The 15,082-nt window shown below is 42.8% G+C and overlaps 1 protein-coding gene across 1 annotated transcript in view; it reads right to left on the bottom strand.

Moving 5' to 3' along the window:
• DYNC1LI2 (dynein cytoplasmic 1 light intermediate chain 2) overlaps positions 1-15,082 on the bottom strand; it is a 35,887-nt gene extending 20,805 nt beyond the window's left edge. Inside the window, 4 exon segments of the mRNA XM_030581512.1 lie at positions 9,032-9,262; positions 12,978-13,094; positions 13,916-13,989; positions 14,916-15,082. Coding sequence (XP_030437372.1) covers positions 9,032-9,262; positions 12,978-13,094; positions 13,916-13,989; positions 14,916-15,010 — 517 coding nt within the window. The 5' untranslated portion in view covers positions 15,011-15,082.

Raw genomic sequence — 15,082 nt, 5'->3', positions numbered from 1 at the left:
GTTTCAATCAGTGTGCTTGGTACTAAAGTTAGGCTTACTGGCCTGAAATTGCTATGGTCACCTCTGGAATCTTTTTTTTTTTTAAATTGGCATCACATTAGCTATCTGCTACAGAGGCTAGTTTACGTAACAGGATACATACCACAGTAAGTAGTTCTGCAATTTCATATTTGAGCTCCTTCAGAACTCTTGGATGAATACTATCTGGTCCTTATTACTGTTTAATTTATCCGTTTATTCCAAAACCACCTCTACTGACAACTCAATAGGCTACAATTCCTCAGATTTGTCTAAAAAGAATGGCTCAGATAGCAGACACAGATACAAAGAATTTATTTAGCTTCTCTGCAATCGCCTTGTCTTTCTTGAGTGCTTTTTTAGCACCATGATTTTTCAGTGGCCCCACTGACTGTTTGGCAGGCTTCCTCCTTCACATGTACTTAAAAAACCTGTCGTTAGTTTGTGTCTTTTTTGCACATTGCTCTTCAAATTCTTTTTTGGCCTGCCTAATTATACTTTACTTGCCCAAGTTTATGTTCCTTTCTGTTTTCCTCAGTATGATCTGACTTCCCATTTTTACAAAAATGTCTTTTTGTCTCTGCCTCTTTTACTCCGTTTACTGCCAGGATGACATTTTTGGTCCCTTTTTTTGAAATTATTTGGGGTAGCCTGTAGTTTCAATACTGAAAGCTGTTTCAGCCAGGCTGAGATTGAGCTGGCTGTTTCTGACATCTCTGAAAAGATGTCAGAGAGAAGCTTCCACAAGGGTGGGGGATAAAAATAGTTGTATATAAAAAAAAGTTTTTAAATCTTAAGTTTATTTAAATTGGATTTTTATTTACATTAAATTAGATTTTTTTTTAAATAAACCCACTTTAAATTTGAACTTTACAACTTAAAAAGTCTTAAACTTGTATTATATCAAAATGATTTAAATTAAAAATACAAAGAATACTAAGCACTACATTTGCTACCAAGTTTCAAATAAAGCTAGACCTCTGGACTGTTTGAAGTCGCTGGATGAGCATCTGGAACCAGAGTTTGTTGAAGTGCTAAGTCAGCTTTTGACATCAGTGGTCACGTCTGCAGGTGTAAACCGAATATTTTCTTTGTTTGAACTTACTGAATTAGTTCAGTTAAATGACTAATTCATTCAAAAATTAAGAAACCAACAGAGCTGAAAAAGCAGGAAAGCTTATTTTCCTCTTTCAATCTATGAACAAAAGCTACGTGTGAGTGGATGAGATCTATTAGTTACAAAGAATATGGTGACCAAAACTATCAGTTCAATTCACTAACTACAGATATTTCTTCCTTTGCTAAATAAATCAGTTTTAAATACAAAACATGTTTTGATAAACTTTTTTCTTATATATATACACACACACAAAACATATATGGTGATTTTATTTTTATAAAAAAATTAAAAGCTGTGGTGCATTTTTAACTGAATTTGAATTTCCATCCAAATGACGATGGAGTCTCACATCAATGTTGACGTATAGGGATTCATCAAATGCTACTGGTGAACACGTATATGTGAGGTCAGACCAGTGTGAGAACCATGATACAGTTACACGTGGGACAGACAAGATCGTCCATTACCACTGCAGACATTACACTTCCATAGGCAGTGTGACAGCATTTCAAATGCAGAGTCAGCCTTGCCTATGTGATGGGTAACTAACTGTGGCATTCTGTGACAGCATATTGGCTCGGTAGCAAAACTTCTCCATGGACCTCAGAAAAGTGTGGTTAATCTTAACAAATGTGTAGACATCAACATCCCCAGCATAGGCTGATACAGTACTTCAGTTTTCTTTAGGCTGATTGTAAAACCAAAATGATTGGTTGCATGAGCAAAGTAACAGTTATAAACTGAATGAGCAACCAGAGTGCACAGTCATCAGCAAATAAAAGCTCCTTAATGAGTCAACCTGCCACTGTGTGCATAAACACATTGAAGCTTCAACAACTTCCCATCAGTGTGGAACTGATAAATACTCCTCTAACAACACAACAAAATACATCCATAAGCACAGCCCCCCAAAAGGTGGAAAAGTGTGGGAATGATAACAAAATCTTGTTTGCTGCCACTAGTGACCAGAAAGGGGTCTGATATCTTGTCATTTTCCACTACTCTGATCATCAATCCATTATGGAAGGACCAAATGATAGAAAAACTTTGCAGGGCATCCAAAGATGAACAAAATGTTTCCAAAGTCCCTCATGATTTACAGAATCAAAAGGTTTAATTGACTTATATAAAGAGCACAGTTTTACTCCCGGCACTTGCTCCTCCCCAATCTTTTGTGCTAGCTGATTCAGGCTCACTGGGCATAGGCTAAGGGGCTATTTAACTGCAGCGCAGACATTAAGGTTCAGGCTGGAGTCCAGGCTCTAGGACACTGCAAGGTCTGAGCTTGAACATCTACAACATTCCCCAGCCCAAGCCTCACAAGCCTGAGTCAGCTGGCACAGGCCAGGTACAGGTTTATTGCAGCATAGACATACCCTCAGAATATCATACCTGACTGGTCTTCCAGCTTTTCTGCAATCTAAATATAAGGAAGACCCAAATAAATTTTGCAACTTGGAATGTTTGTATGCTCTGACAGAGATGACAGAACTGAATGTAGAACTGCAACACTCAAGAGTATTGGCACGGTACAATATGGATATTGACGCATTCAGTGAGACAAGACTTGCTGGTGAGTTGCAGCCAGAAGAAGAGGGTGCATCTTTTACTTGACTCTCATATTTGAGGATAAATGCAGATACTTGGGTGTGGGGTTTGCCACTTGCTTTTTGATTGCCTGCAAACTTGAGTCACTGTCAAATGGTGTCAACGACAGACCTATGCTTCTCCACACTGACCTTTGTGAAAGCTCATTATGCTTCTATCATCAACCCATGCACTAAAAATGATTAATCCAGATAAGGATACAGAGGACTTCTATCAAACCCGATAGCATCATCACATCAGTCGCATGTAATAAGCTGACCACTTTAGGTGATTTCCATGCTAGGGTTGGTCATGACTGCATCCTGGGGTGATGTGATAAGTTGTCATGGAGTTGGTAACAAGAACTCTAATGGCTTATTACTACTTTCCAAATGTACCAAGTACAACCTAGTCATCATTAGTGTTTCAACAGGCCAACAACTATAAGACGACCTGGAGGCGCCTTCATTCAAAATAGTTATTTTATGACAAACAGAGCTCCATGATGTCTCCATATCAATAATTCAAGCCCTGAAAACTATGACACTTAATTCCAACAGAAATTCATGGAAGCATTTCCCTCAGTGACAGAAGCCTCAGTGGATGTAGGGCTAGCCTGGAAACATTTTTGGGATTTGACATATAATATGGCTGCTGAAGTTCTTCACTTTGTTTAAAGGGAAACATCAGAACTACTTTGATGAGAATTACCCTGAAATATGTCAATTCTTGATCTCACCGCATGCTACCCAATGAGCCTACATAGTGGACAAGTTTCAGTAGCTAGGAAGGCTGCATATCATTGAGCACGACAGATGGGTCAGTCAGACTGACTTCAGCAAATGAAAATCCAGTGGTGGAGTGCGGCAGGGTACTGGCTGAGAAGCCTTTAATCAGCTCCTGCCACTCCAGCCCCAATCAAGGAGAATGGATTGAGGCTGGGTGAGTAGCCCAGTGCCTGCCTGGTAACTGGCCACACTTGCCAGTCTTATTAGCCCAGAGCTATAAAGGCTGTGAGAAAGTCAGAGAAGGGGGGAAGAGGGAAAGAGAAGAAAGGAAGTGGGAGTCTCTTATTTTGTTGCTGGCCAGGCCTGTTGTAGGCAAAGTAGCTGTGAAGCCTGTATATAGTTGGGAACTGGTGGTGGAAAACTCTCTGAGAATAAAGAGCTCAGGCACTGCACCAGACTGAAGTGTCCCTGACTCATTGTAGAGGGAGGCCCAGGGGCCGAATACCCAGGAGCGCAGTGTGACCCCGTTACACGGCATTACAACTGGCAGCTGACTGCAAAGACAGCAAAAAGCCTTTTTGCTGACCTTTGTGCTGTATGTCAGTGGTTGTCAACTGGGGATGCGCGAGCCCTTTCAAGGGGTCCATGAGGCCCCACAGCTGAAGTCCTGATCCCCAGCACCCCCCATGGAGCTGAAGCCAGGAGGCGCAGGGCTGAAGCTCTGATCCTCCGCACCCCTTCGCAGGGCTGAACCCAGGAGGTGTGGGCTGAAGCCCCGATCCCTGGTGCCCCCCACGGGGCTGAAGCTCTGATCCTCGGCGCCCCCTCATGGGGCTGAAGCCAGGAGGCATGGGGCTGAAGCTGGGATCCCCAACACCCCCCCACGGGGCTGAAGCTGGGAGACATGGGGCTGAAGCCCCAATTCCCAGCACACCCCATGGAGCTGAAGCCTGGAGCCCAGAGGCAGAGTTGGGGACATGGAAGGCATTGCACTCCCCCCGACAAACCTGCAGTGCAAGATCAAAGCAGTCCTGGGGCATCACTACACCTTACCCCTCCCTCCCCCAAATCTTCAGTCCCCGCCCCTTGTCCAGGTCAGAGGTGAGAAGCCGGAGCCTGACATCATGGGACAGCTGCTGCTCTGGCTGGTGCCATGACACAGACAGCAGCAGCGTTCCTTCCTCTCCTGCTGGTGCCCCAGGCTGAAGCTGCTCCTTAGCTCCCAGCCCCCTTTGCAACCGCAGATACAACCAGTAAGAGTGGCTGGCAGACCCCTCCAGTAACAGGGACCACAGGGGAGTCCTCCCAGCACACGGCCCCTAATACCCATCTCTCTGTACCCTGAGCTATGCCCTCCCTGTAACCTAAGCTACACCCTGCCTGAACACAGCCTCTAGTATCCCTCTCCCTACACCCATAGCTACCCCCTCCCTGCAAGTTCAGCTACGCCATGTCTGCACATAGCTTCTAGCTACCCCCTCCCAGCACCCTAAGCTGTTTTCAAACTTTTTGAGCTAAGCCCTCCACTTTGAGTTATAACTTTGGGTTGGGAGGTGGGGTGCAACCAAGACCGGTTGGGTAGCCTGCTGAAGTTAGTTGGGGGTGGAGGTGTGGACAGTACTTTGTCAGTGGGAGATGCTTTCCTGCTGACTAAGCTACCGTCCCTCATTGGGGGTGGTTTTATTTTGTTGGCAGGAGAGTTCTCTTCTGCTGACAAAAAGCAGCTACACTGCATATCTTAAGCAGCACTACTGTAGTGGCACAGGTGTACTGCTGGAAGGTGTGCAGTATAGACACAGGCTGTGAAGATCATATTTATAATGCCCTGTGCAGACATAAGTCCACACTGAGGCTGTCAGCTTCAGAAAAAGTGTGTCCAAATAGAGCTTGATACAAACTGCAAGTAAAAACGTAATCACCTAGTAAAAAGTTAAGCTACATAGTTGTGTAAATAAATATGCATGAATACAAATATCTTCCTGGTTAGCAATAAGCAGCAAATTTACTGTAAAGGCTATATTTAGTAGCAAATCAAATGTTTTAATGATTACTAACCAATGAGAATGAACTTTTCTTTAGAGGAATAAATACACATGCAAACATTATTAAAATTGATTACTTTAATTAAAGTTTCCTGCTTAATGACTTACAATTATTATTAAAATCGGGGATGTAAATTGCTTTGATTTATCCACGCTCCTACCAAGACCATGAAGGTCACTAACATTTCTCCATAACAATTACTTTCTCGGAATCTGTTATAGTAAGGAGCAATACAAGCTACTCATTCCAAGAAGCTTTGATATACAGATCCCAAAACAAGGCCACTACCATCTTTTAAGATCCTCACACTGTACACTAAGAACTTTGCTTCAGCAGTATCTAGACTCAAACTGACTTACCCTTCAGTTTACAGCTCTAAAGGACAGAGACTGCATCCCAGGGCTACCTCTTAACCTTTGTGCTCTGCTATCTCAAAGTTCTGGTATGTTTCAGGGCTGCACATTAAATAAAAATCTTGTGCTGGCACTAATTTATTGAGATGTTGGCAGGGGAGGATGACCTATGCAAGGCATCCAGTTCTCCTGACACCTAGTTTTATAACAGAATTATACAGCAGAACCCAATTTATTCTGATCTAATTGGGACCGGGACCAGACTGGATAATTAAAAATCCAGATAAACCAGAGAATGTGAAAATGCCATTCTGCAGAACTTTCTAGCAGTCACAGGAGAGATCACCTGCTTCTGGCCCTGGAGTACTGGTTGTCCAGTTAATGGAGGGTCAGATAAACAAGGTTCTACTGTATACCCAACAGTATTTTAAAAAGCACAGATTCAAAGAGAAAAAAAATGTTTGGAAAAAAAATTCAGTTAAACTAAAGAATCGGTTACAAAAACAAATCCTTTCCACCTTCCCTCCTCATTTCCAGGAATGTATTCTTAGCCTTCTCCAAAAACAATGCCAAATGGCATTTAATGGAAAAGACAAGTGTGTGGGTTTGAAGTGGTACAAATGAATCAAATAACTTTTCTTTTGCTTTGAATGAGAGGTAGAACAAAATAGGCTCCCCACAATAGAGGGTACCGCTATGATGGGCACATTAAAACTGCCTTTTATAGGCTTAACGTTTTCTCCTTAACACGACCAGATAAATCCCCCACCTCAACACTGGCATGCAACCTTCAGCTGGACTGCTCTGCACTTGTAGAAATGGGCGGGGGGGGTATGTAACCCCATGTACTCTCCCCACACCTCGCCTCTGTGTGTTGGGGGCAATCCCCCGCAAAACTACACACATTGTTGCCCCGCCCCCCCAGCTTCCCTTTGGTTCCCTGCCGTTTTCTGCAGGAAAGCACAGGAATTCTGCAGGCGCGCAGCCCCGCAGAAATCTCCCCCCAGGAGCAAACCGTTAGAAAAAACATTAACTCTTGATTTAAAAATAGTCAGTGATGGAAAAACCACCACAACCATTGGTAAGTTGTTCCAGTGGTTACTCACTCTCAATTTTAAGACTTATTTCCAGTCTGAATTTCTCTAGCTTCAAATCCTTTAATTATTTGAAAGACTTTTCTGAACCCTCTCCGATTTATCAATATCCTGCTTGAATTATGGACACCAGAACTGACACAGTATTCCAGCAGCAATCACACCAGTGCCAAATACAGAAGTAATACAATCCCTCTACTCCTATTCAAGACCCCTGTTTATACATCCAAGGATTGCCAGCATCGCACCAGGAGTACACGTTCAGCTAAATATCCACCATGACTCCCAAACCATTTTCATTGGACCTGGTCCACACTTAAAACTCTAGGTTAACACAGCGGATGTTCAGGTCTGTGAAAAATCCACAATCTTGGGTGCTGTAGCCATGCCAACTTAACCCCCAACATAGGCACAGCAAGGTCGATAAAAGAATGCTTCTGCCAACCTAACTACTCTTGTTTGGGGAAGTGAAGCTGCAACAGCGATGGAAAATCCCCTTCTGCTGCTGTAGTCTGCATCTACATTACACGCTTACATAGGCATAATTCTGGAACCATACCTCTGCCACTGGAGCAGCTATAGTATGGATGTGGCTTAGGTAACTTTACTCTGTCATCCAGCTATAGAACACACCTCTACCCCGATATAACGCTGTCCTCGGGAGCCAAAAAAATCTTACCGTGTTATAGGTGAAACCACATTATATCAAATTTGCTTTGATCCGCTGAAGCGCAAAGCCCAGCACCCCCCCGGAGCACTGCTTAACCGCGTTATATCCAAATTTGTGTTATATTGGGTCACCTATTATCGGGGTAGAGGTGTAGTACATGTTCTCTTCTGAAGGCTGCATCTCACTCATATGGCTCTCCAGCTTGGTGGCTTCCTTACATGCTGTATTGTTTGAATTGCTGCTTACATTCTTACTGGGGGGGTGGGGGATGGGGCTGAGGGCGGGGAAGGGCTTTCTTCAAGACTGACAGCATTTGGTGGACCATCACATGATGAGTCTTCTGGCCTTATTTCCTAAGAATTCACTCCTACACATCAGTCCTATTACACTGTATCTTCTCATTTCAGTTGAAAATCTCTTAAAAATCTTTAAGAACTTCCAGATATAGAATTACGGCCACACTTGAAAAAAAAGCATTCAAACCATTTTCAGGACTGTAGCCGATGTAACACAGCATCCAACTCTAAACACCAAGCATCACTCCAGTTTTTTAAACAAACATATGCACCAAGAAAACCCAGAGTTTGGTGAAGATTTTAGTGCTCTTTCATGTAGCAAACAACCCTGACCAATTACAACGACATTCTAGAATGACAAATATATTTAGAGAGTTCCTCTGAGGATATTAGCCATCTGAATATACCCGGAAGCATTTTCAAACCAGGAAAGTAGTTCTTTAGAAAGTACATTATAGAGAAACTACTAGCCTCAAAATGACACTGTGTTTTAGTGTACCCTTCCTCTCAACACCACACTTAAGATAGTGGTTGTTTATAGCCTGCAAAATCCTATTAAAGCATTCTTTTATCTAGATCATAATCCAGAATTTGACACTGGAATATACAACCATGGACACTCAACCCTAAAGGACAGGCAAGTAGAAGTCAATTAGAGAACGTATATATTTGTGAGTATTGTATTTATGTACACAGCTACATACAGAACAGTGAGTAGACAGAAAAAAGTTTAAGTTTGTTCTGGTAGATTTCTTTTTTTTTTTTAAAAAAAAAGCTTGACCATATTTCAAGTTGGCTGATTAAATACTGATCTATTTCAATGAAAGCAAGAAGGCTCAAATACAAGGCAACTTGAAATGTTACATCGTTTACTCAAAGAGTGATTAACTCAACTAGTATTCTGATAGTGAATATAAGCAAAAGCTGGAGGAGTTCTTTAAAAGCTTGATAAAAAGTCCATTCCCTTAAAATCAGTGTTACAGTCAAAACTTCAAAGTTTACATTTAGCCATCTCCTGCTTTTAAGTACTATGCATTAGGGAAGTAGTACAGCAAGACACGGGTTAAACAAACTGTCATTAAGATGCAAAAAGCCATGCAAGAAAAATCATAATAGACTTACATTTTTGTTCCATGTCTCTCATCTCTTCCGGGGGAATTTTCAGCTTATCAATGTGCTCACGTAAGACACTGGCCCATTTTTGTAGAGATTCCATAACAGTCCATGGTCTAGACATATCTGCCACAAAGACTACTAAGGTCTCTTGCAGGTTTTCTGCAGAAACAGCAAACTTCAAGAGTCCTTTATGATACAGGTCTCCATCTAGAATCCAAACATTACAGCGAGTCTGATCTGAAAAGGAAAAGGGGCAATTATACCTCAAACTAATGTGCCTTTTGCTACAGCCACATTAGCCCATCAATAAGCAGCAAACCAACATGGTATTACAGTGCCAAATTGAAGATGAGCAGAAGCTAGCTACCAGCAAGTCTAGCCTGTTTGCATTTAACATAATGAGTGTGTGTACACCACCCATCCCTTAAGGAAAAAGAGCACCAAAGCAATCTGGCAGCGTCCCTGTAAAATGGGTTGTTGCTTTCTGTAAGAATCTTGGTTTTAACTTAGCGGCAAAGAGATATGAAGATCTGTATTCTCTTGCTTTTCCTAAGTACACATTTCATTTTTATAAAAGGATATTTTCTGCTTAGTGTGTTACAATCATTTACTTAATACACCTCTACCTCAATTAACGCTGTCCTTGGGAGCCAAAAAATCTTAGCGTGTTAAAGGTGAAATCGTGTTATATTGAACTTGCTTTGATCCACTGGAGTGCGCAGCCCCGCCTCCCCCCCCCCGGAGCACTGCTTTATCACATTATATCCAAATTCGTATTATATCTGGTGACATTATATCGAGGTAGCAGCGTACATTATACAGCACAGCTGAATTTGGCATACGTATTCATATCTGGACTCCCAAGTATGTCATGAGATCATTACAGCTGTGCCTACAATTAAGGCTTTACTGTGTTAGGTGCTAGTATATTTAGCCAGAATCCTGCGAAGTATTGCAAGTCTAGCATGAGAGGTTAAAATACACATTTGTAATAAATTTGAAAATGCAGATATCAAAGTAATCAGTTTATGAACAAGCCCAACTGGAATTGCAATAGAATTTAAACCCCACTCCACCTGTACATGTAATCTTTTATGCAAACCAATATTCTGCCAAGAACACTGAAGTATCTAATATTAGCAATCACTGGTCTCCACTCTTATAGCAAGATGTGTTTTCATGACAATACTTATATGCAACATATGAGAATTAGAACTTTCTACTGAAGATCTGTATGTATTGTAAATTCAGTAGATATTTTAAGTCATGCACCCCCTTTTGCCCCTAATATAATCCGCCTGCGCCTCCCCAGCAGCTGCAGACAGGAGCTGAGGCTGTGGGCAGGGCCAGAGCAGAGCTGGGAGTAAAGTGGCGCTCCCTCACCATCCGCTATGAGGGCTGGCTCAGGCCCCACTGCATTCTCCCAAAACATTCCTCCTTAACTCCCTGGGGGGGATGCCCCACAGTTTGGTACCGCTGTTCTAAGATGACTTCACATTTTGTTTTTTTAAAACTCAGTGGGTGCAAGCTGCACTTTAAATAATCTAAAGGATAGCGAATGTGGCCATCCTCAAATGGTTAAGCCAATGAGTCATACACCTGAGACTTCATCAGGACACTTTTAGAAAGATGAAGAGGACAGAAGACTGAGCACACGGAGAATATACACAGTTAAAAATATGACCACTTTTTTTAACTGTGACTTTCAAAATTAAGAACTGGCCTGAAATGACCAGTTATCTCAGAAAAGGACTACATGAATAACTTGGCATCCAAGACAGATGTCAGTCACTCCCAAGAATTTGGCAGAAACCTCTGATGTGGTAGAAAGGACAAAGGTAAGAATAAGCACTCCAAGGTAAGTCCCTAGGGCCTAACAATCTATAGCTATTCTACTTGAAGTTGCAAGAAAATGAACTAAATGCTCAAATGGGATTTTGGAGGGAGGGAAGAGGAAAGCAAAGGGTGAAAGAAGGAAAGTAAGAGTTTATCTGGCTTTGGACTCATGAGCAATCAAGTTTATCATCTTGCTTCTAAAGGCTAAATTAGGTATGGAGGGAAGATGAGTCAGTTCTCTGCCCAACATATTTTGCTTTTTCCTCCCAAGATTAAGACTCTTCTGGACCCAAGTCTGGAAACATGAAGATACCAGATAATGGTCTCTAGAACCAAAGAAGGATGCAAAGGCCATTCTCTTCTTGCTTCAGTGAAAGAGTTCCAGCGACCTATTATTGACTTGGTGCCCTTCATTTTCCTCCAGCATCTTGTTGGTTTTCAGGAATCCTTTCTTTTGACACAGGCTGAGTCCCTGATAAAAGGCAGATGACCTGACTTTAGAAAAGATACTGATGCTACTGCGTAAGTCAAAGTCTGAAACACTGTAAGCTGCTCATTGGATGTTACTCAACACTGCATTCTTCTCACTCGCCAGTTCCTTTGCTCTCTTTTTCTGCTCCTCAAAAAGGTAGACGACTAAAGAGGATGGGTCTCCAAAGAGGAAAGTGGTACTTTGCCAGTTACCCAAGACTATGAGAGAGACTGAGGAGGGAGCAATACCTTCCTGCTGGTTTAAAGCACTGTTGCAGATCCCAAATTCCTTCCCCTGCCTCTGAAGGAGGCAAGCAGTCAGGAATAATGGCCAACAGAAAAGGCAATACTACAGATGTTAATATCTATTTGGGTGGCAGAGGAGACAGCAGTGAAGATGTTATCTTCGCTGCTTTGGGAGAAGCAGAAAGGTAAGTTGCAGTAGGTTTTATGTCTGATTAATTATCTCCAGACCCCCAGGCGTAAGAAGCACCACAATGCCAGCAAGACCAGATAGCCTATGGGTCAAATATAGTATGACAGCCTGTAGATGACTTTAGCTGTCTCTGGATTCAAGGGGTATGACTCATATGGCATCTTTGGCAAGGAAAGTACCAAGCCTCTGCTGAGTATTGATGTGAGCATGAGGTGTGTCAGTCCTACACACAAGCAGCCATGTGGCCAGTGCACTGCTCCTAAGGTCCTATATTTTCCGGGGCACAGAAGAGCAACAGTATTATCACTTTCATCTAAAGAGCTCAAAGCATTTACAAATAATGGTTAATATCAATATTCTCACTTTATAGATAAGGACACTGAGGCATAGAGAGGTAAAGTGAGTTGTGCAAGACAAAACAGCAGGTCTGTGGCACAGCACCAAGCTCTCCTGACCTTCAGGCCAATGCTCTACTTCCTGGACCATGCTGACTCTTTTAGTAAACTTGTCTTTTTCCTCCAGTGTACTGGAGAACAGTTGCAATGAAACCAGCAACACATTTTGGGAAGTGGGAGAGGAGGAAAAGAGAAAGACAAGCTCCAGTTTGAAGAAAAGGAAATATTGGTTCTGTCAGTGGCTTAAGATCTCCTTTTCACTCCCCTAACCATGCTTACTGGAATTTTTCCATTATGTAGACGATGGCAACAACCTAACCAAAGACACAAGATATAGAAGACTGTAACCTATATATAACTTAGTTTAAAAGTTTTGGCTACAATAAGAAGTTATGAAATCCATATTTAAGATCCTGGTTGCTCTTGGATGGGTTAAGAATCCTTCCTGTAGCTCAAGATTTGGTATGCACCTTTATTTGAGTGTAGGCAGGATGAATAATGTACTACTAAATCAACATCAGCAAAATGTCATCCTGCAAGTAAATGGATCCTCTGAGAACAAGTTGTTCTAATGTATTTTTCCTTAAAGAGCTCAGACTGCGAGAAGGGCAGAGAAAGACACAATGCTCTACGTGTGAAATGCATTCTTCTTTTATGAGCCATATCAATTTCTTACAACGTATACAACAAGGGAATGCTGAAACAGCTATTTCACTGTAATCCAAAGATACACTAGGGACACCCATAATGATTATAAAAATGTGTCAACTACTCAATTTCAGCAGAAGACTACATGTGAAAGCATGTAACTTACCATCTCTGTCTTCATCATGAATATTTAGGTACAAATATTCCAATCCTCTTCCTTTCTTGCTGTGCTCTGCTCCTTGTACTTTAGTCATAAGAGTTGTTTTACCTGAACCATCATCACCTATCAATAAGTTTGTACAGCAAAAAGATACATTCAGAAGTGTATTTGTTACTGGAAAGATTTTTTATGCAAACTTAAGAGGTTACAATTTTTTGTAAAGAGGGTTTTGTGTTTCCCCCTTCCTCAAATTTTGGGGCTAAATTTGTGAATTTATAGATTGACAAGTGAGAAGAGCAGCTGCACTATTCAAAAACATATTCCATTTGTTTGAATATAGTCTAACAGCATGAAGCTAGAGAGTTCACTCTTCTGGGGACAGGGACATCACATAGCACCTCATGAATTTAAAGTAAGTTTACCTATATCTTAACACCAATTGATGTATCTAATATTCCATCTCTTAATCCCCAGTATAAGCAAAGCCAGTTCCAGAGCAACTTTTCAAGTTCCACCCAACCTAGGGATCCCATACTTACTACATTTCTGCTGCCTGAAAGAAAAGATAAAATTGATGATTACCCATGATGGGCCAATTATACTCCAACAAAATGGCCTTGTCTACCCATTTAAAGTTATTTTAAAAACACATTAAGTTAAACCAGTACAAATGTAGATCTATATTTGCCGTTATATTCGCTTAGTTTGCACGTATACATTTGTCAATGCAAGCTAAACCAACATAAGCCAGGTTTAAAGTCAAATTAAGTGCATCAACTCATGGTTTTGTCCATACAAAGTTTTGAAGCAATTTTGTTAAATTATTTAACTCCGACTCTCCCCTCCCACCACCAAAAAAAAAAAAACCCCTGTTCTGTATGTGCACAATACTTTATTATTTCTAAGAAATCCAACCCTCTCCACTGCTTGAAGATACTACTCACCAAAAACAAGAATGTTTTTGCCTGATGGTAATTTAGACCTGGACCGGGTGGAAACTTCACTCAGTATTGAGGACCTATAGGGACAGTACCACTTGTTAGTTTGCCAGTGGGGCACCCAAAAAGAAAGATCAGGAAAATGTCAGCTCCAAAGCCCTTATGAGCAGATATTTAAGCAGACCTGTCAAATGTCATCCATTCAGAAAAGATATCTACCAGCTATGAAATCTCTAAATAAAAATATTCAAGACGGATACCTGACTCAGATAATCTGAAAGGCAGCTTGCAGAGCTGTTCACTTTTATGAAAAGAATATTGCACTGTCTCAGTGACACATTCAACAGCAAATCGTTTTTTACAAACTCGAACCTCTAATGAAGAGGCCTGCTAATTGTAAGAAGACCTAAAGCTATGACTGCTGACTGCCTGACTGGTACTAACCTATGGTGAAGGCCTTACTCTGTTGCCTTTAACCACAGGAGATGAAATCAGACACATTACTCAGTGGTGAAAGAAAGCGTAAGGGTTGGGAGACTACAGAGCATCCCCAGCTCTGCCATGATTTCCCCTCTGATTACACGCAAGTCATTCTCTACACCCCACCCAGGAAGCGGGGAAGCGCTGTGGCCAGGGCTGCCGAGGGGCTTCAGTCCCTGAAATCCCTAAGGCGCAGGGAGAGTCCCCCGAGGGGGGCCAGGCCAGGACAAAGCGGATACGAGCCTACGCGCGGCGCCCCGATGTCCAATCCCTCCTCCCATCCACTGGGGCAGCGCAGGCCCCGCCACGGAGCCCCAGCTGTGCTTCCAAGCCGCCTGTCCGCTGCAGGGGTGCTGGGGGCCCACGCTGCACCAGCCACCGAGAGCAGGCAGGCAGCAGGGCCCCACAGCCGCGCCCGGCCCCCTCCTGACACCCCGCTCCCCCGGGCGTCCGGGAGGGGACCCCGCCCCACTGGGGGAGCCGCAGCCCCGCCCGACACTCGGGAGCAGCCCCCGGCCCAGCTCACCACAGGTTCTGCCCTTCCTCCTCCTCGCTGGGGATCTCGGCGGCGCCCGCCGCCTCCGGCCCCAGCAACTTCTTCTCCACCAGCACCGGCGCCATCTTGCCAACAGCAGCCGCGGCCACCACAAAGAGTGACCTCACCCGGGCCCGCCGAGGACCCGCCTGACGGGG

The sequence above is a fragment of the Gopherus evgoodei genome, chromosome 12 (assembly GCF_007399415.2).
Source record: "Gopherus evgoodei ecotype Sinaloan lineage chromosome 12, rGopEvg1_v1.p, whole genome shotgun sequence".
NCBI classification, from domain to species: Eukaryota; Metazoa; Chordata; order Testudines; family Testudinidae; genus Gopherus; species Gopherus evgoodei.
The sequence above is the reverse complement of the archived record's forward strand: the minus strand, read 5'-3'. Positions and strand labels throughout refer to the sequence as shown.